The 22,030-nt window shown below is 39.9% G+C and overlaps 1 protein-coding gene across 7 annotated transcripts in view; it reads right to left on the reverse strand.

Annotated features, from left to right (window-relative positions):
* VPS13C (vacuolar protein sorting 13 homolog C) overlaps positions 1–21,294 on the reverse strand; it is a 213,820-nt gene extending 192,526 nt beyond the window's left edge. For 3 of the 7 annotated variants that reach the window (XM_042853813.2, XM_008164092.4, XM_008164095.4), the window contains exons 1-6: positions 19,634–19,842; positions 16,831–16,874; positions 11,644–11,686; positions 10,349–10,444; positions 7,975–8,076; positions 4,534–4,596 (exon numbers count right to left, since the gene is read on the reverse strand). In XM_042853813.2, coding sequence (XP_042709747.2) covers positions 4,534–4,596; positions 7,975–8,076; positions 10,349–10,444; positions 11,644–11,686; positions 16,831–16,874; positions 19,634–19,733 — 448 coding nt within the window. In that variant the 5' untranslated portion in view covers positions 19,734–19,842. Of the gene's footprint in view, positions 1–4,533; positions 4,597–7,974; positions 8,077–10,348; positions 10,445–11,643; positions 11,687–16,830; positions 16,875–19,633; positions 20,059–20,959 lie in introns of those variants that run through there. The other 4 variants (XM_042853814.2, XM_005285023.5, XM_065558347.1 and 1 more) reach the window with 3 other exon arrangements.
* Between the last annotated feature and the right edge of the window lie 736 nt (positions 21,295–22,030).

Raw genomic sequence — 22,030 nt, forward strand, 5'->3', positions numbered from 1 at the left:
CACATCTTAAACAGTTGCCTTTCTTCAAAACCTTTAAAATATTTCAAATTCACTCAGTGAAGCAACATGCTATTCTGTATGTTTTATCATCTGTTTCCAATTCTCTCTCATCTTTCAGTTCTATACATAGGCACACAAGTCCACATAAAAATGGTTCTTATATGAATTATTCAAGCAGGATTTTTATGCTTCTCTTTTACACTATCAGATTTTAACTTTACTAAACTAATCTTTCTCTTCTCTGCTATGTCACATCAGCCCCAAACCTATACACTAAAAATCATGAGGTATATGTTGAACATGGTAATGTCAGTTGTAATCAAATGAAAGTTTGAATTTTCTTTGTGTTTGTTCCTTAGTATCAGTTTTCAAGCTTTTTGGATGTTATACTCGGGGGGAGAGAGGGAAGTTTAATGCTTAAAAACATATGCATGTCCACATATAACATACACATCAGGATTCACTATGACCATATGTAATTAATTTAAGATATTGTAGGAGCAATTAAACATGTGATGAGACAAAACAAAATTCACAAGTAGAGAAACAATGTTTTTGTTCTGAAAAAGGGTAGTAGAATTCCACATGTGAAAGGTGTACCTGTTAGCATCCAAAACTGTCATCCTTTAAATGGCCTCTGACAGTTATTTTTTGGTCCAATCGACAAAGACACAAAAAGCTGAACCAATACAATACTTCAAGCAGTTACTTAAATGCACTGAGTGGAGAATAACAGACATTTACATATGGATGGGTCATCAAGTCCACTCCTGTCTCGCGGGGTCACAAAACACAGGTTAAAATGGTTTCAGTGAGAGCTATTCATTGTACGTCCGTTGTGCATTTATCCCTGCTGTTCTTACACTGATCAAATGAAGAACACGAAAATAATTTTTCCATGCTTTTTGTATCATCATTTTAAGAATGGTAAGGCAAAATACACACCCAGTGTACCATGTATACATATTAATCCTTTGAGATTCAAGTTTAAACATGCTATTTCAATGCACAATAATGGCTTCTAAATAAATCTATTTAAATTTACTGAAACTCATCTTCCATCTCATATTTCTGAGATTGAAGTTTTGCCATTGAAGTCATTGAATTACATTACTTCACTGTACAGGACAATAGATGATGACTTTCCAGGAATTTGTTTGAGCTCTGTAATAATTTGTGCTGTCATGGTTTTGTGCCTTGAAACACTTACATTAGCCTCTTGTTAAGGCTAATGAATTAGTAAGTAAATGAATTTTAATTCTACCACCAGGACTTGACACTTTCCAGGAGGAAATGGAGTATATTAGTTATCTCTTGAAAAATGTATTTCTTAGTTACATTGTTTAACTTCTCTCCATCATGGGGAGGTTGCATCCTCTCCGTAGTTAAGATTGCATCATAGGATGCTATTGGGGAAGTTGGCTGCAACCTTAAACATACACTAAGGATATAGACACTCATTGCCAAACCTAACCGTTTGAGTAGCAGACCCTGCTCCCCAGTAGGAGCTCGAGGGTCGGATTAAAATGGCTGGTGGGCCGAACTGGCCCGCAGGCCATACTTTGCCAGCCCCTGCTTTAAACTCAACCACTGCCAAAAATCCTCCCATTGACAACTAGAATGTACCCTGAAAACTGACCTGACATATTTTTGATATAAAAAAAACTTCAAAGAGGTTCCTTTCTGAAATTTTTGCAGTTTCACTGTTTTACCTGCTTACCAAAAATAAATAAATAAATAAAAATTACACCACACAGATATTTGGTGGAATTTGACATTGACTTGTAAAAAGCAGTTTTCAAGTGTTAAAATAGTAAAACATGAGAGGAAATTGACACTTTTTGAAAACTAGACATATGCTCCAGGAAGAAAACTTAAAATTTTCATTTTTAGCCTCTGGCTAATTTTCACAACTGAAGGCAAATTCCAGTATCTTGTAAAAATGATTCTTCATTTGTTCCTTGCCATTTTGGCCCCCTTAATTTAAATATAAAAAGTGCACTGGTCCATTTTCCAGGTCAAGTAATGAAGTAACTGAGCCAAAATAAATAATATTCTTTCCTTAGTAGCTTTGTTTGTGCTCCCAGATTAGATTAAAATAGTTTTTCAAAAATTAGTCTTTCATTTCCCCCTCCATCAGCCCTATGACATCAAAACATCAGAATTAAGGCTGTCTGCTAGAATTCTGGATCTGTTTGCTTTTAACATTAACCTTAATTCTGAATTTCCTGAGTTAATAAATTATCATTTTGGGGATAGTTAAAATATTCTTGTAATTCTTTTACCTTTAAATGACTGATACGTTCTCTCAACATTACCTCCAGCTTTATATAGTTGTGTTTCTGGGGTTATAATAGTAGGGTTATGCTACCTGCTTCTTTTTCAGGAAAAATATATCAAGTGCACAGTGCTAAGAGTGATCTAAGTAGCCACTAAGTCAGAGAACTGTAATAATGGACAATTTCAACTAACCACATTAAAACAAATGTTTTTGTACTTTTATTAGTGTTTGATATATTTATTCATGATCCAGGAAAGAGGATGAACAGTGTGGTTACCAATTTTGTAATTAAAAATATATCTAAGTTAATCAAGGCTACAATAGATTAAGGAAATTCAGTCAGCTTTAACAAAGTTGCTGTTTATTGACAGAAAAGTCCATTGCTGACTAATGTTAGTTAATGCTTGCTACAAGGATTAACTTCAAATATTCTTACATGTTGCTTGGTTCTACATCAACTTTAGCCACATACAGGGAAAAGAGTTTGGACATCACTGGGGACTGCTCAATTAAAATCTCTCCTATCTGTTTAATACACAGTGGTGGTTAAAATAAAAATAAAAAAAGGGGGGGAGGGAATTGCTAGGCTACATAAAAAATATAGGCTAGAAAATACTAAAAAGCCGTTATATAAAGACTAATGGCATACCTACACCTTAAATACTACGGTATGTTCTGATCTGATCACCATATCTCTAAGTGCAGAAAGAGATATATTTCTTGAAATCATGGTTAGAAGCACAGAAAGATTTCTGTAAAAGGACTGTTTAGTTTCAAGAGATACAGCAATAAAAAGAAGATATATTAGGTATACAAATTAATTAATGGTACAAAAGAGGTCACACATCTGCTTGTACTTGGCCCCTTCTCGTAATGTAAGAGCAAAGAGTCATGTAATGAAATTTCAAAATGCATTTAAAACTTATCAAGATACAATTTTTTTTTTAAACACAAAACCAGATTCGCCTGTGGAATCCATAGTCACATGTTATCATCCGATAACGTAGTAGTATATTAAGTGATATTAGATACATACAGATCACGTGAACATCCACAGTTAGATCGGATGTTTGGGTTTTTTTTAAACAGAGATTAATGCCCTGAAGATTTAGGGCTTAAATGAACCATCAACTGCTGGAGGAGATTACCAACAAACTCCCCCAATGCAAAAGCTATTTCACTAGTGTCTAATGCAGGCTTCTCTGCACCATCCTCAAATTCATCTATTACTGTCCAGTCTCCTGCCTGACTGTGGCTAAGAGGAATCACTGGTATGATGCAGTATGGCAATTCTTATATGGGTAGTTGAATATTTCCTAAATCCTTATTAATAAATTTCCTTAGTCTTAAATGCTTGCTTTTTTGTAAAGAACATAATAGGTAAATACCAGTGTAGCACTGTCACCCAGCAATCCCAATCTCAACAGCCTCAAGGTTAAGTAGACAAAAACTGACTTATTTGGGGTAGCAGTGGGAGAGAGGCAAATGGATTGCATTAAAAACAAAAAACTAACTCTAAGAAGTTCAACTAATATATGGCAACTTCCTTGAATTAATCAAACATCATATGACTCTAGCACCTTTCAGCTAAATAACATGGTTACATGAGGACACAAAACATGATCATGTCATCTCGCATTACAAGAAACATGGGGCCAGACCCTCAACTGGTGCAAATCCACTTAGTTTCATTGGCTTTGATGGAACTATGCCCATTTGCAACAGCTAAGGACTTGGCCGATTAATGGCCACCTCATGAAAGAAGACTGGCTGCACTATTAAGGCAGTAGTACAGCTTGGCCTTGAAATAGTTAAGGTCTGTCTGAACTGTTAACATGGTTAGAATACAGTATAATGATAATTGATGGGGAAGTTTTCAAAGGCACCAATAGCGGGCGAGATATTCCCACTTTAAGTCAATGGGATTTGGGTGCCCAACTGCCATCTGTGTCTTTGAATGTTCCTTGAGAAAATCAACAATACTGTTTTTAGAGACACTTGAGAGTAGAACCAGACTTCACTGTTTTCTATTTATCTTTCTTTTGAAAGCAGGACTCTCATAACATTCAAGTAACATAGTATGTTATTTTCAGCTTTCTCTCAATGACATGTTACTTAATATCTTGTTTCCAAAACCTCCTAAATTTCACTGCTTGCCAATCAAGTATGTGAGTTCTGATACTGTCAATGATACAATAAGCTTTTTTTTTTTTTTTTTAAAAGGAAGAAGGTAATGAACCATGCATACCCACCAGGCTTGTTATCCTTGCAAACAAAGCTCTCCAAGCCATATATGGTGTCTCCTGAATGAGTGCCTTGATCCACATGTCAGCAATAACCAAAAACACAATTTTTAAAGGAAATCTACTTTCAAATTTCAGAACAAACGAAATCTTTAAACGTCAAAGCAGATTTACATACCATGTAAATACAAGGATAATCCTTTCCTGATATTAGAAGATAAATGTAGACATTGCAAAGTGATTTATTTGAAAAACTTGCTTTTTTATGCATGTAAATTACTTGTTTAAATTTTGGTTTTTTAACACATATGCAAGTAGTTTTAAGCTAACGCTGGTAACACAATGGGCAAAGGTTTTGGCAGTTTTTTGTATTGCCCATGATATACAAGTCTCATTTTCTTTAATTCTTTATCTAATACCCAACACACCTATATACAAAGGTGGTCTGTCTCCTTCCTCCTCTCCCCACATCACCAAAAAACACTGCGTGTCACTTTTCTAGCTATGTAACTTCTGGAATGGAGCAACCAACTCCTATCAAGTGTGCCCTTTTGTGGCTGATAGGGGAACGTCCTGCACGTATGCAGGACAGCTGCAAATATTTAAGAAGCAGTTGCAGACCAACTGGCAACACCTCTCAGCAGGGAATGGTGAGATAGCTGGTTGCTTGGCTGCCTCTGTCAAATGCCACCTAGGCCCTATGACGAGGATGTCAAGGCAAATAAAGACCAGCTTAAAGTAAGTCTTCACAGGGCGGCTGAGATTCATCAGCCTTGGCAGACAGCTCACCTTGGAGAAGGAAAGCTCCAGTTTCAAACCAAAAGTGTCAGGCTTAAACAGCCAGCCTGTAAAGCTTGTCCAATAAATACGCTCATGTAAACTGATGTCCATGTGAACTGTACCCCAGAGCGTTCTGGCATTCCCCACAAGTGGCATATAACAGTTGACTGTTGTAACTGGGCAAGAGTTCTCTAGCTATATAACTACATGGAAACTGGGTATGAGTTTAAGTACTACTTCTAAAAATCACCAGTTGTTTTTGTTTTTTTAAGCCAATGAAGAGCTTCTCTTAATGTGTAACTAGGGAGTAATAGGCTTCTCACTTAAAATTATTTTTGCCATGTACACTAGCAAATAGAAAAGCATCTTGATGAAAAGCATGTTGAGAGCCAAGAGTCCACGTACACCCCAAAGAACAGTCACTTCTCTCCTTGATATACTCCCATGGGCTCTTAAATACATATTCACTGGATCTGTGGTACACTGTATATCACTGAAGGAACAACATCTATGGGATGAGATTCACTCCTCTACTCTGGCCCTTTACGCTGTGTAAAAGGTCCAGAGTGGCATAAATGAGCCCTAAAAGCCTTGTACCCTAGCTGCAGTCAAGGAGATTCATTCAGCAAGACAGTTGTAATACTTCTGCTCAATCAGCCACTGGCAAGCTCCAGAAGAGGAGTTGCGTCAGGGGCAGAAGGAGCATGCCAGAAGCAAGGCTACAGCACTGGAGAGATTCCAGGCACCAGTACCACCCATAGGGCTCCATAGGATATACAATAATTTAGACAGGCCCCCAGTGCTGCCTAAGATACAACAGGAGCCTCTCCAACTCCCAGAACAGCCCAGGATCAGGATGGCACAAAGGCATCTTAAAACCTCATTGGCCTTCCCTTCCCCCAGACTGCAAATTCAGGGCTGCACCTCTTAGAGACACAACATAGAATCTCAGAGCTAGTGTCTTTTCATGAAACAATCAAGCTACTAATTAAATAATATATGTAATACTTTACATTTCTGTAGTCCAATCAAACCCTTCTAATACAAATGATTTACTGATTGTCATAGCCATTATGAAAGTCTCATCTTTCATAATTTCTTAAACAGTATTCCTGTTCCAAATGCATAAACAAACCCTAATTATATCCAGTTACCAAGACAGCATCAGCTGGTTCTGTAGTAATAAAACAGTGTGATGCCTTCCCTCAGAAAGCTGCACATTAAACAGTATTATAAGATGAATTAAGTGCATAACATAGAAAATAGGCAATTGTTAATTTTTCTGGCACTATTGCCCCATTCTACCATAGTTCTGCTGATCTTATGAGCAGCAGTTGTAATTTATGTAGTAGTCAAGTCTGTAACTCTGATCATTTTTATTTATGCATATGATTCTTTGGGCCAAATGGACATAAGTGATAAAAGATTGTCAATCAGTATTACATGAATTCACCATGAATTCTACAGTTCCTGGAATATTAGAAGAACATGTGCAATGAATAAGGGCTTTTCTCTTCACTGTAAATGGAAGCCAAACATGTGCAGTTTAAGGAAAGCATTAGCTTGCATTTCAAAGTAGCACAAAAAACAGGAACAAGAGAATAAAGCGTGAAAATTATGTGTTGAATTTTCAGAGACTGTACTCCAAAGTTATTTCTAAAGATGTTTTTAAGTGTTATTTAATTTTCACTGACTTTAGAGTTGTCGTGAAAGTGAAATGATCTGCACCCCTGTAAATTGTAGTCACCTCTTTATCTTAACGGGCACAATATAAGCAACAATAGTCCAAGAGTACTCACACTACCCAGCTAATGAGTCTCACACCTGACTCAGATGGGCCACCTAGGGTAGAGGGTAAGATGATAGTCCCATTTCTATTTAAATTAAATCCTGGACCTTTATCAGGACTGGGAGGCACACGTACCAATAAGCTAGTGATTTTTGCAATTTGAACATCCATCCATGAAGCCAAACAGCTATCCATAAAACAGCCCCTACTGACCTAGGCCAAAAATTAAGTGGCAACATTATATTTTACTTCATCATTTTCCTGTGTCTTGCAATTGTTTAATGGCCCTCTTATTTATTAACCATTATTCTAACACTGACTAGAATATTCAGATGTGACAGCACAAATCAAAACCAAACTAAACATCGGATGTTTAACATTAAAAACTGCAAATATAAGTTTACTTATTATAGCACCAAAATTACAGCATTTTTCACAAAGTTACCAGTTTCCTGTAGGCTCAATATTTCCTTACCCTTAACAAAACTCAGCTTGCAAGAATTTCCAAAACCTATGTTCATATACCAACATCCACAGCTAAAACATATTTGATAACAAAAAGGCTGTCATTCTACAGCTGCATCAAGATCTACATTTTTGCTATTGTTTGAGGTAAGGCATATATTGTATATCAGATACTCAACTTCACATTTCTAATGGAAGTTACAAAATAAGTAACTAGAGAGTAAACACACAGGATTACATCTCTTACTTTAAGTTTTACAGAAATTATTATTTTTAAAAGCATGAAAATTACACCAGTTAATTAAAATGTTGAGCTGTACCACTTGTGAAGTCAGTCACAGAATGAGGTTTCTCTTACTTCTACAGTATTGTCTAAGTCCCCAAAACTTTTAATTAGTTTTGTACACATACAGTACCTTTCTCTGCTGATTTTTGCAGAGCTTCTTCAATTCTTGATAGTTCTTTTTGCTTATTATCCTGCAAGTATTTTTCTTCCTTCTCCGCATCGTATTTAATGCCTAGAAGACAAAAATTAAGAGAGATTTCATGTTTAATTCAACATACAACTACACAAATTAAATAAAAGCATACTAATATAAACTCATAATTAATACAAATGAATTAAATCATAATAAATACTTCGTATCTAATACTCACTAATACGAAGCTTACAAGAAACCCAAAGGCTTGTCTACACAAACATTTAGATCACAGCAAGCTGGGGCATGAATCTACCCTACACTAGCTTGCCATGGACTAACTGTTAACACACTTTGACCTCATCCTCTTTGAAACAGGACTAGATGTGTGTGTAGACAAGCTGTAATACAGGGAGCTTATAAATTTCACAGGTGTTACTTGAGCTAGCTGTCAAAGTAAGATGGCCACATTATAGATTCCCTCAAGGACTCTTACAAGGGTGGGCCTTCAGACCCATTTCGACCTGTCTATAGGTGTGGACCTTTTAAATAAATATGTTGCACAAGTGTTATAGCTGAAATCCTTCATGACCAGATTTATCTGTTTTGCAAAATCTTCTGAAAAAGAATTACCATCAGCACCAAATTATTCATCTCAGGATTTATGAAGAAGCTTGTCAGAATTAGATATTTTAATATAATTTTGATGGATATCAATTTTCTTTAGGCATTTTTTAGAGTGTCATTATAAATTTTCAAACGTGCAAAATTATGGCTTTTGAACTTTTTTCTATTTTTATCTATTTAAATTTTCACAGTTGCAGGAAATTATGAAGGGGCATCAGACAATGAAGGGGTCAGACAATTATTTAATGACTGTAGATGTTGAGATTCAAAAAATTGAAACTGTTAAACCACAAATTGTCAACATCACATGTCAAACAATACTAAGTAAATATGCTTAAATCAAACTAAGAATTTCTCAAGCAGCATTTTTTTTTATTTTGCCTACTTATAAATTTCAGTTATCACTGATGGACATGCTTTTTCGTCAGCTTCTGTGTGTATAGAGAAATAAACGTTTTTCAACATTTATGATAAAACGCTAATCTTTCCAAACTTTTTTATCGCATTTTGAAGCACAACAAACAAGATGACAAAATTCAAACCTCTGTGAATCCTCCTGTCAATGGCTCACAGGTCTTACACTATGCAACATAGCTGGTGGACTTCACAAGGTCCACAAGTCCTTCTCGATACTCTGACAGGTCCACTCAGAAGCCTGCAGAATTGGCAACTCATATGAATCTCTAAGATACAAGCTCCATGTGCCATCAAACGCAGCTATTTCTATTTCTTTTGAGTTCTTCATGCACCAGACCCACTAAATCATGGAGCTTCTAAAGTTCTATGAGAAATGTAAGGATAATGGAACTGACAAACTTACTGATCTTACAAGTTGCACTGGTAGGTTTATGAAATCAATGAGACAGTTATGATTTAAGAGAATTAAAACTCTTCCACTGAAGTGCAGTTGGTAAAAAATTAGACAGTGAAGGTTATAAGTTCTATTAAACCAGCATTTAAGGATCTAGGAATTTACTGAGTTTCCTGTCAAGATCAGAAATTTTAAGTTTCATAAGACCAATAATGTAGCTAAGGATCATGGAAATTAATCACATCCTCAGAGAAAAAATGCAAGATCAAGAAGCTTACCGTTTTCAATGGTTAGAAGTTAGACAAGGTTTCCTGTAAAAGGATAAATTCATAGTCCTTGTCTACATTATAATTTACTTCAATATAACTTACGTCGCTCAGAGGTATGAATAATCCACACCTCTGAGCAATGTAAATTATACTGACCTAAGCACCAGTGTATACAGAGCTTCTCCCGCTGACATAGCTACTACCTCTTGTGGAAGATGGAATAATTAAGCCGACGGAAGAGCTCTCTCCCATCAGATTAGAGCGTCTTCACCAGAAGCGCTACAGCAGTGTAGCTGCACCACTCTAGTGCTTCTAGTGTAGATGTAGCCTAAGTCTACAGCCTGTTAAACTAGTCCATTCTGGAAAAAACCTATAGAAGATAGGATAAGCAAGTTTAAGAGGGTTTTTGGTTGACAAAGGATAGGGAAACAAATGTAGGGACAAGGCAGCCTGTAAAAGCAACAAGTTTCTTCACTTGCCAATATTTGGCTAAAAATAAAGTATTCTAATAATGTTTCTCTCTGGAAACTAACTTACATTACCAGTAACTTACATTAGTTAACAGTTCCATTTTGTACTTATCCATATAGCATCATCAGATAGTAGTAGTTTTACTTCTCTTGCATCATGAATTATTCTATTTCACTATGATTTGATGACTTACTTGCTCCAGGAACAATGAGCAGATATAAGCCTTCTAGAGTTGCAACCACTGCCTCACCATACAGATTCTTCCAAGGAATCTTCAGAGTAAGTTTATCTAAACAGACCAAAATACAATACACATTCAGCTTCTTATGCTACAAAGCAAAAAATTGAATAAGCCTAGAGCTTAATTTATTTTGCACTAAATTTCAAACACTGAAAAATATTATTGATACTGTAAGATAAAGCAGGCATTTAGCAGATGTCCACTTTTGGTTACCTCAGTGGCACATGAGCATTTCTAGTTTTGACAACTTCTGAGAAGTACATCCCTTCACTTTTCCAGAGCCCCAAAAGCCTCAGGCTATGTAAGCAGTAGCAACTACTAAAAAAGGACTAAAATTGGGGTGGGTGAGGAGTTACTCAGAAACAGACAACGCTGTAATACCCTGGGTCTGGGAACAATTTTTAAAAGCTATTTAAGTGATAAGAATATATAGGGAAAAAATTTAACATTAAAGATCTGCGTTCAGGTTCAGACATCTCCATATCAGAGGGTGGGACCATTACCAAGGCATATATTGCTGCAGTGGGTTCTTTACCGCAGCACAGTGTTAATATACTGGTAACCACTACCAGGAATAATGTACCTAATGTATATGAAAAGAAAACATTTTCATATTCAGCTTGTCCACACCAGTTCTCAAGTTTGACCCCACATATCTGCTAGCAAGATCCCTACTGACAGGTTTTTCAGGAATGACATGCAGAGGTATGCTAGAACAGGATTTTATTGTCATTCAGGCAAGATTTCAACACTTGCTATGGAATCAATGTTAAGACATCTACACAGCAAATCAGTCATGGAAATCAAGCACTCAAAGATCAGTTTAAGGGAACTCTAAGGGTACATCTACACTACCCGCGGGATCAACAGGTAGTGACTGATCTTTCAGGGATGGGTTTATCGCATCTAGTGTAGACGCGATAAAGCGATTCCCATCGCTCTGCCGTCAACTCCTGTACTCCACCGCGCCGAGAGGTGGAAGCAGAGTCAACGGGGGAGCGGTGGCACTTGACCCCATGCCGTGAGGACGCGAGGTAAGTCAACCTGAGGTACGTCAACTTCAGCTACGCTATTCTCATAGCTGAAGTTGCGTATCTGAGGTCGATCCCTCCCCCAAAGTAGACGAGGCCTAAGAATAAGGAAAGTTGAGAGCAAGACAGGTCAGCATTAAGACTTACGCTTTAACTTCCTCTTCAGAGTGAAAGCTTAGATTATCCCAGCTTGTGTAGTAAGAAGTATTTACTTACCTATTTGCCCAACCTTTATTTTAAAAGGCACATCCAGTTCACTCTGTACAGAGAAAAGTAATAGTATACTCATTAAATTTCAGAGCTATCATCTACTTTTAAGATCAGCTCATTCTGCTGTAGAACCCAGGGTATCCTAGCAATCTTAGCACTGATTTTCAATTAGTTATTTTTCTTTGACAAGGAAATTTTGCCTTATGCAAAAGTATTCCTTCAAACTGAGACAGAATGTAGTAACAGTGATAATTGTGAAATTACAAACTAGGAAATTAGTGTGACAAACTCAAAATAAACTTCCATCAAGTACTGTAGATTATAGTAGTTAAAACGATGTTCATAAAACTGAAGACCAAGCTAATTAGTTATAAGTAGAACCATGTGGCAAAGAGAGGGTAAAAATCAGATATTTTCCCAATAGACAGATCTTTATGGCACAAAAAAAGGTAAAATCTCAATTACTTGGTGGGTGGGGTGTGTGTGTGTGTGTGTGTGTGTATACATACATATACATATACACACACACACACACCCCTACATCAATCTGACATGCAACATATAAAGTTATTAGCATAACCTTTTATTCTTTACAGATAAATAATGCTCTCAGCAAATGCCAACAGCTAGTTTTCAAGTAACTCTACAAAAATCACTTTTCTATACAAAACTTAAGAATAGGCATCAAATGCAAGAAGTACGTTTCTGCAAAAAAGGTGAACTTGCTCTAGTGTAATCTGCATAATTTAGACAAAACATACACATGAAAACACTTAAAACATGCTTTAAATTAAGTATTTGCTTAAATCCCATTTACTTCAATGAGTCTTAGCATGCCCTTTCCTGAACAGAGATGCTTTCTTGAACTGGAGGCTCAGTGAAGAGAAGAATCCCCACACACATGATATGGAAGTTGGTAAGTGGCAAATCTCAAATATATTAGTTTATTAAAATCAGAGTTGATAGGAACCAGGATTTGGTCTTTCTGAAAGGTCAGAAGCTGAATGAGCAACCTCCATACACTAAAGCCCTAATCTTGTAAACTGATTCAGGGGGGCAGATCCCTGTACCGACATGGATCAGCTCACAAGATCATGATCTAAAGAAGTCATTTAAGTTCTAAATAAATGTATTGTATAAAAAGTTATAAAATAAGTTTATAGTGAAATTTTCTTCTGTAAAGTTGACACCACATAGCTTAGAAAATAATCAGACTGACAGGAACCTGGTTATAAAATAGTCTCTATTACTGAAAATGGGGTATTAAAGAACTTATTGAATAAATCTGTGATGCCCACAACCTTCACTATTCATCCACAACCTCCACTATTCACACAAGAAAAATTACCACTATTACCACTATATTTTGTGGTATTTAAAAGGAAAGAAAAATATTTTCTTCAACTTTCCAGTGGTTAGGGCACTAACCTAGGACTTGCAAGACCCAGGTTCAGGTCCCTGCTCCCCCAGGCTCCCTGCTCAACCTTGGACAAGTCACTTAGATGGCTCTCTCTTCCTCAGTGCCCCATCAGTAAAATGGGGAGAAAAAGCACTTCTTTACCTCATAGGGGTATTGTAGGATAAATACATCATGAAGTGTTTTGAGATCCACTGATGAAAATCACTAAAGAAGAGCTAGGTGTAAGACTGTATTATTATTATAGCAAAGACAAGTTCTACACAAGACTCCCTGCCAAGTATCAAGGGCAGAGTAGACCTATAAACCCATACAAGGAAGATACTACTATTGTGCAATCAGGACAGTTTATTAAACACAATCAAGAACCTAAGCTACAAAGTAGACAGTGAAACAAATACCAACAACACTTAATAGAGGAACCAAATGTGTCTAAATAAGAAAGTTTTAATCATACTCATTCAAATTCATTTTAACTACTCTCAAACAGAATATATCTTCTTCAAGTCTACAATCTCACATTTTTCTACATTAAAAGAAGTATTTGCCAACTTCTGGGCATGTCTTAACTGACATGGGGTTTCTTTAACTTCCCAATTAATTTCTGAAACTCCTTACTATTCTGATACTTTTTTAATTAATCATATCAATTGCTAGATTCAGGAGCCTGGAAGGTATTTTTAATCTCAAAGATTAAATACAAGCTATCAAACATATCGCTACAAAGGAGACAGATGTTAGCCACCTCTCCCCACTAACTGGGAGACAGAGGATAGAGCCCTGGCTCCCATTACAATTTGGTAAGAAAAAGCAGAAAAACTCCCCGAAGAAGTAGCTTCACCCCCAATCAAGAAACAAAGTCTCTGGTTTAAAACTTGTATTTGGTGTAAACAAAGGCAAGATGTTAATTGTTTCTTATTGAAATCACTATGGGTCCAAAATTAAGATAATGGGCTGTTAGAGGGATGAGTTTTAAACGAGAAAAAAAAACTCAGTTTCTTGAATAGATAAAAAACAAGACAGAATGGAAAACTAAGTATCAGTGTAAATAAATAGCAGTGAACAAAAACTCTGTTCTGAATATTGCCAAGAAGTGTCAATAACATTTTAAAATTGACCACTGATAGAAATCTAGCGCAACTCATTCTTACTTCATCATCTGTTTAAAAAGCAATCAAAAGGTCTGGAATATTTTAATTACTTTATGTTATATTTGCATATTAATTCACGGTGTACTTGAAGTCCCATAGGACAATGTGTGTACTTCCTATACACTGTGCTTTTAAAGTTTATCCCTCTCTTCTGAGTGGTCATTGCTTCCTAAGAAAGTTCATATTATAAGTTATTTGTTCAGAAAGCTCAATTTAAAGCTTTAGTCAGCTTTATTTTTCATAAAAAAAAAATCTTATTTTTAATATATGAAAAGGAGCATGTGTGAATAAAGTTAATTATACACCATTTTTTTCTCACCATTCAGGAAGCTATCATCTCGGTTTGGTATTGTGTTTGTGCTAACAGTGTTCCACTTTGCTATTGTAATGCCCTGTTAGTTTCCTCTTCCCACTTTCTTTTTTCTTATTACTACATTCATTTCAAATAGTTACATTTGTAGCTATAATTAAAAGGGACAGTCTTATAATTGAACATGCAGTTCAAACCTAACTTTCATTTACAATACCTACCTATTGCTCAGATCCACTGAAGCCTAAAGGTACTGTAGTCATACTACCAACTTCAGAAAGCAATGCTTACTTTTAGTTCTCTCTAATTTGTCTTACTTCTCTTTCAGCCCTTATTCTGTTATTAATTACATGACAATACATCTTGCCTTGGGAACACTTAGGTTAGTATGTGAACTGTAAAGCAGAAGTTCTGTTTAACCATGATCATGTACTGTAAATACACTAAAGAAGAACCCAAAAGATAGCATAAGAGCTCTACTACATGCAGGATCTTTTGAATCTCTTGAAAGCAAGTGGAATGGTGTATCTGCTCTCTACTGAGTCAAGGTAGAATAGCAGTTTGTAGTACCAGTAATTTTGTTACATGAAATGACCAACCTAAAGTATGTCAGAAACCAAATGCTAAGCAAATGTGTTAAATCTAATCTAAGTATTAAATCTAGAACAGATCAGTTCCACACAGATTACATTAATACTGGAGAATGATTATTCCATTGTTATTACCCTACTGCATACAAAATCAAATATATTAATTAAATATCATCCATTTTTGACAATACAGATTGCCGCAGGCAGGCCCAAGTACTGCCTATTGGGCTCATATTTCAAATAGTACTAGTCAAGGAAGCATTAGGTAGTGGTTACAGGCAGAGCAGAAGGCCAACATGACTAAAACAGATGCTATTTTTCAAATAGCAGTTTTGACGTGGTCCTTGAATTGAAACTCTCAGAATTTTTCAGTTTGAATACATATTAAAGATCCCAAAGTAGGTAGGTGATTAAGAGTAATAATTTCCAAACAGATCATAAGTAACATTTTCTTACAGACAAAGAAAGATATAAATGTTTAACAAAACGTTTTTTTATTTTTATGTCTTTGACTGGCATTTCTAGCAGTAATAGAACACAACAGCAAGATAGCCTCCTTCAGCTAGGAAAGAGATGATTTCAGTATTATTTTCCTAAGTACAATAAAACTTATGGCCAGGGGCGGCTCTATGTATTTTGCCACTCCAAGCACGGTAATCAGGCGGCTTTCGGCGGCATGCCTGCGGGAAGTCCGCCGGTCCCGCGCCTTCGGCGTATCCGCTGCCAAATTGCCGCCAAAACCGCGGGACCGGTGGACCTCCCGCAGGCATGCCGCCGAAGGCAGCCTGACTGCCGCCCTCACAGCAACTGGCACACTGCCCCCTGCGGCTTGCCGCCCCAGGCATGCGCTTGCTGCGCTGGTGCCTGGAGCCGCCCCTGCCTATAGCTACAGAAATTTCCAAAGAGCAATAACGTGCTTTACTAGGGTTACATTTCAGTTACTACAAGTTTTCCTAGGCCTCTATATCAAATCCAATAGTGAAAAGCTGCCCACTTGCAAAGGCACAAGCTAAACTGACCAGCCCGGCTGCTTCAGCAACATGTGCAACACCTACTCAAGTGGCCAGTCCCCGTTCATGTCAGAAAAGAAAAGCTAGTTACTATGTCAGGGTGATACAGAAAGCATTTGAAGTGTTTTCTCAATACTTTGTAGGTTATCATCATCTTTAGCGGAACTTTGCTAGAGGCATATTTAGATACTGCAGTGGGATTCACTCAGTACTACATAAATACCTGTCAGAACACCTATCAAGTAAAGCTGGTCCAAGTATTTGCCCAGTTATAGAAATTGTTTGGAGTCAGCACAGGCACAAGGACCCACCCTTTCAGATCCACATGCAGGATAAAAGCTTGGGTTTTAACTATTCAAAATGTAATGACTGTAGAAGTCAAAATAAAGTAGTTCATTATATTAATTTGTTATGGAAGGAAATAAGAATTTACAACAAGGTGGTAAGAGTAGTCTACAAGTGCAATTTGTTTTATATCATCTTCAAAAAAGGTATGTTAATACCATTCAAAATGTGAAGGGTAGCGATGCTGGAGGGTGAGACTGAAATCTTATTTTTCTTATCCTTTCAATCTTCTATGTATTACTATTGCACTAGAATTCAAATCTGAACAATAAGGATTATAAAAATCAAATTCTTAAGTCATTAGTTTTATACCATATAGCTTAATCATTGCAACCCATTAAAAAGCCACTGATTATATTAAGATACTTACCAGCGCATTCTCTTTTATCTGCAAGTTATCTAGTGCCACGTTACCTACAAAGCAGAAGATTAAAATTATCAATACTCCTGTAAATAAGCAGGACTACAGTATTATTTAACAAAATAGGAAGAGGCATTTTTTCCAAGATAGGGCGGGGGAACATCAATAACTCTGATACCTCTGGAGAAATTAAGTATTGCAAAAGGTATATATGTGACAGGGGTTTATGTATGTGTGTTTTACAATTTTTGTTTTAAAAGATAACATAGTAAGAGAAAAATATTAGTATTTTTTCAGTTTGTTTACTTTGTTCATTTGACAGCACTGAGTATGTTGTCAGTTGCACTAAATCACCTACATAGTCTCTCCGTGTCCCTTGTTTTACTGGGTCTTTTAACAATAGGAAAACAAAAACAAAAAAATATGAATTGTAAAAAAAAAAAAAAACAACCCTCACTAAAATTTGCGTGGGCATCCTAGGGCAGATTAGTTCCTGCAACTATTGTAAACTAATTTTAAAAATTGCTAGATTTCAAACACTTGTTGCTATTCATACTCCACTTGCCTTACGCATCAGAATTAAAGTATCATTCCCAAATGAAAGAGAGTTGGGGGCTCAAAGGATTACATAATAATGAAGGAAACATGTATAACCAGCTTCCCTGTACTGTATTTATATGCATGGCTTACAACAAATATATCTTTAGTAATCAGTAAGTTTGCAGGCATACAGCACTTACCACTGCAACAAGGGAGAAAAAGTATGCAGTAAAGCAAAAAAACTCCTTACAGCAGGAGTTCCATCCATTTTATTGGCCCAATAAAGCACCACACATAGTATAAGCACAGAAATAAATACAGAGGATGAGTTATGTGATGCTGGTAAGCCAAGAGCCAGCTCTGGGCAAGGTGTAGGAATCAGATGAGAACTGACAAACTCAGAAGCTGGGAGCCAGGCAAATTCCCTTGTTTATTAATATAGATCAAAGTAACTGTTACATATATAGGAATGTATGTGGTGTTTAACTTGAAAACTAATGGGATGCTGCAGGCATTGTTTTCACTTATCTGTATCCTGTTAGACTGTAATAGCAAACATTTACATTGTATATACCCCTATAACTAAATAACTCATCAAATCAGAAAGAAGCCTTGTGTAATGCAACTAAGTCTCTCACAAGAAGATCTTAAATCCTGTTCATTAAACACAAATGATCCATTGCACGAGATCAAGGACCAAAGACTTCAAGTGCATTCCTTCCCCCTCCCTCCACACAGTGAAGAGGAGACCTGAAGAAGAGACCTGCGTGAGAGCTGTTACTGTCAGCTGGTTTCTTTGAGATGCTGTAAATATGGACACAAGGAAAAACTTCATCTCTGGACTGCTTGGATTTTAACATGGCAGAACAACCCACTGAGAAGATGAAGATCCCCAAAGTTACTCCGAATAGACCTAATGACTTTTGGGAAACGGGCAGTTTAATAAATCTGTTACATTTAGGAATTATAGATAGTGCCTCAACTGTATGTATATTTGTACCTCCTTTAACCTCTCACTAACTCTCATTCCCTTTTCTAAAAACCTTTAGTTAGGTTACTATAATCTTGGCTACACAACATTGTGAGAGAGCTAGGATGTAAATTGACCTGGGTAAGTGACTGGTCTCTTGGGACTGGGTGTAATTTGGAATATTTGTGATTTCTGGTATAAGTGAGCATTTATCACATAGTCCATCTTGCCTGGGTGGCAAGATAGACTGGATTGTGTAAGGGGACTGTCTATGACTCCATAATAAGACAATTGTAATACTTTAGGAGTTACTGCCTCCATGAAGTCTAGAACATACCACCAGTTTGGAGTGTCTGCCCTGAGGTAGGCACTCACTGTCATGAGTCAAGCCAGACAGAATGACAAGTATTTCAGACATTATTACAAATATATCAGGTACTGCTCAGCAACTCAGACTTCCCACATCTCCCAGCCATTGCAACACATGCATATATACAACCCACTTTTTTCTGCCAACACAACATAGTTCCTTTAATGCTCCCCAGACTAGCTGATTTAAAGAAGTACTTGTTTTGCTTGTTGGCCTAATGATCTCATTGTCCCTCCTCTCAGTCAGCTTCTTGCTTCAGACCAGCCCAACAGAGTAAACAACTCACTGCAAAAGCTACCACCTAAACCAGGATTTGCTTTGTAGTTTTTGTTTTTTTACGGGAAGACTTCCGCTTTCTGGCAGCTGTGTCTCACCTACAATGTTAATTTCCTCTTGCAGCAGGGGCCAACAGGGGAGAATGATTCTGAATTCCTCTCTACACCCTGCACCCATACCCAGCCCCCATCCGGGGGGAGGACATGCAAAAACCAGGCACCACAAACTTATCCTCCCCTATCAACCCCCTCCCTATTTGCAAACACCGAGCTCCAGGTCCTCGCTGCCCGGGCTGTCCCGGGGCTTGGCAGAGCCGGGGACACCTGGGGCGCTGGCTGCACCCCGCCCCAGTAACTCAGCACCCCAGGTGACAGAGCAGAACCCCTGCCTCGGGCGCTGTCCAGCGCGGAGGGAGGCAGCCCGGCCACAGGCCCAGCCCGTGTCGCTGCCGCGCTGGGGAAGGGGCAGTCCAGGCAGGAGGTGGGGTGGGAGTTTAACGGTCGGAGCCCGTGCAGGCCGCGCTGGGGAAGGGGCAGTCCAGGCAGGGGGGTGGGGTGGGGGTTTAACGGTCGGAGCCCGTGCAGGCAGCGCTGGGGGGGGGCTGCGAGCTAACGGTGGGCAGCGCTCGGGGTTCTCAGGCACCGCCCCGCGCTTACCCCCCCAGATGCCCAGTTTGAGCTGAGACTTGTTGAGGTTCTCCACATAGTCGCCCAGGAAGCGGTTGAGCAGATCCGCCACCACCGACTCCAGCACCATGGCGGCGGGCAGGGGAGCACCCTCGGGGTTAGCAGGGAGGGGGTACGGGACGGAAGCCTGGCGAGCCCCCGTCAGCGTCCTGCTGTCATGTGACTGGAGGGGGCGGGTCCTCGCCGCAGCCGGCGCGTGACTGCGCCGTGGAACCGGCTGTCAGACTCCGGCCGCTCTGTCACTCATGGCGTCGCGAGGCCTCGCGCGAGCCTGGCCGGTCCGCAAGGGGTGGGGATCCCCTCTCCTGCCAGCCCCCCATGCACGGCCCCTCCCGCCCGACAACCAGAACGGGGCCCCCTATGGCCCCGCACGCATCCCAGCGCAGCTTCGGTATTGCGCACGGCCCGGGGAGCTCCGCTGCACGGCGGGGTAATGGGCAGGTGTATCAGCGCAAAGCGCAACCCTCCCCTTTTGCAACTGGGAGCGGTTTCTGCCACGCAGCGTAGCAGTTTGGTAAACTGTTTGTTAACTTGCTACCGCCTGTCCATGGGGTTGCGAATCAGGAGGGGATGGGGTATGTGGTCAGAAACGATCCCGATCTGCTTCCTGACCGGAGTGGACGCTTTCATTGCATTCGTGAAAGGGGAGGTAGGGTTTGTGGGTATGGAGCGTGCCCCTGAGCCCAAGTTGAGACCTCAGTGGCCCCTTTTCATTTTTTCCACTGGCTTCTCCTTGCTTAGTTCCAATGACTGGGCTGCTCATGCACCTGTCACTGGTCCAGGGATGGTTGCAAAATGGGAGGGATGGGGTTTGTGGTCGAAAACACTCACGGTCTGCTTCCTCTGGGGGGATGGTTTCAAAACGGGAGGGATGGGGTTTGTGGTTGAAAACACTCACGGTCTGCTTCCTCTGGGGGGGATGGTTGCAAAACGGGAGGGATGGGGTTTGCGGTCGAAAACACTCACGGTCTGCTTCCTCTGGGGGGATGGTTGCAAAACGGGAGGAATGGGGTTGTGGTGGAAAACACTCACGGTCTGCTTCCTCTGGGGGGATGGTTGCAAAACGGGAGGGATGGGGTTTGCGGTCGAAAACACTCACGGTCTGCTTCCTGTGGGGGGATGGTTGCAAAACGGGAGGAATGGGGTTGTGGTGGAAAACACTCACGGTCTGCTTCCTCTGGGGGATGGTTGCAAAACGGGAGGGATGGGGTTGTGGTGGAAAACACTCACGGTCTGCTTCCTCTGGGGGATGGTTGCAAAACGGGAGGGATGGGGTTTGTGGTCGAAAACACTCACCTCTGGGGGGGTGGTTGCAAAACGAGAGGGATGGGGTTTGCGGTCGAAAACACTCACGGTCTGCTTCCTCTGGGGGATGGTTGCAAAACGGGAGGGATGGGGTTTGTGGTCGAAAACACTCACGGTCTGCTTCCTCTGGGGGGATGGTTGCAAAACGAGAGGGATGTGGTTTGCGGTCGAAAACACTCACGGTCTGCTTCCTCTGGGGGGATGGTTGCAAAACGGGAGGGATGGGGTTGTGGTGGAAAACACTCACGGTCTGCTTCCTCTGGGGGGATGGTTGCAAAACGGGAGGGATGGGGTTGTGGTGGAAAACACTCACGGTCTGCTTCCTCTGGGGGATGGGGTTTGTGGTCGAAAACACTCACGGTCTGCTTCCTCTGGGGGGATGGTTGCAAAACGGAAGGGATGGGGTTTGTGGTCGAAAACACTCATGGTCTGCTTCCTCTGGGGGGATGGTTGCAAAACGGGAGGGATGGGGTTGTGGTGGAAAACACTCACGGTCTGCTTCCTCTGGGGGGATGGTTGCAAAACGGGAGGGATGGGGTTTGTGGTCGAAAACACTCACGGTCTGCTTCCTTTGGGGGGATGGTTGCAAAACGGGAGGGATGGGGTTTGCGGTCGAAAACACTCACGGTCTGCTTCCTCTGGGGGGATGGTTTCAAAACGGGAGGAATGGGGTTGTGGTGGAAAACACTCACGGTCTGCTTCCTCTGGGGGATGGTTGCAAAACGGGAGGGATGGGGTTGTGGTGGAAAACACTCACGGTCTGCTTCCTCTGCGGGATGGTTGCAAAACGGGAGGGATGGGGTTTGTGGTCGAAAACACTCACCTCTGGGGGGATGGTTGCAAAACGAGAGGGATGGGGTTTGCGGTCGAAAACACTCACGGTCTGCTTCCTCTGGGGGGATGGTTGCAAAACGGAAGGGATGGGGTTTGTGGTCGAAAACACTCACGGTCTGCTTCCTCTGGGGGAATGGTTGCAAAACGGGAGGGATGGGGTTGTGGTGGTAAACACTCACGGTCTGCTTCCTCTGGGGGATGGTTGCAAAACGGGAGGGATGGGGTTTG

The sequence above is a fragment of the Chrysemys picta genome, chromosome 10, assembly GCF_011386835.1.
Source record: "Chrysemys picta bellii isolate R12L10 chromosome 10, ASM1138683v2, whole genome shotgun sequence".
NCBI lineage: Eukaryota > Metazoa > Chordata > Testudines > Emydidae > Chrysemys > Chrysemys picta.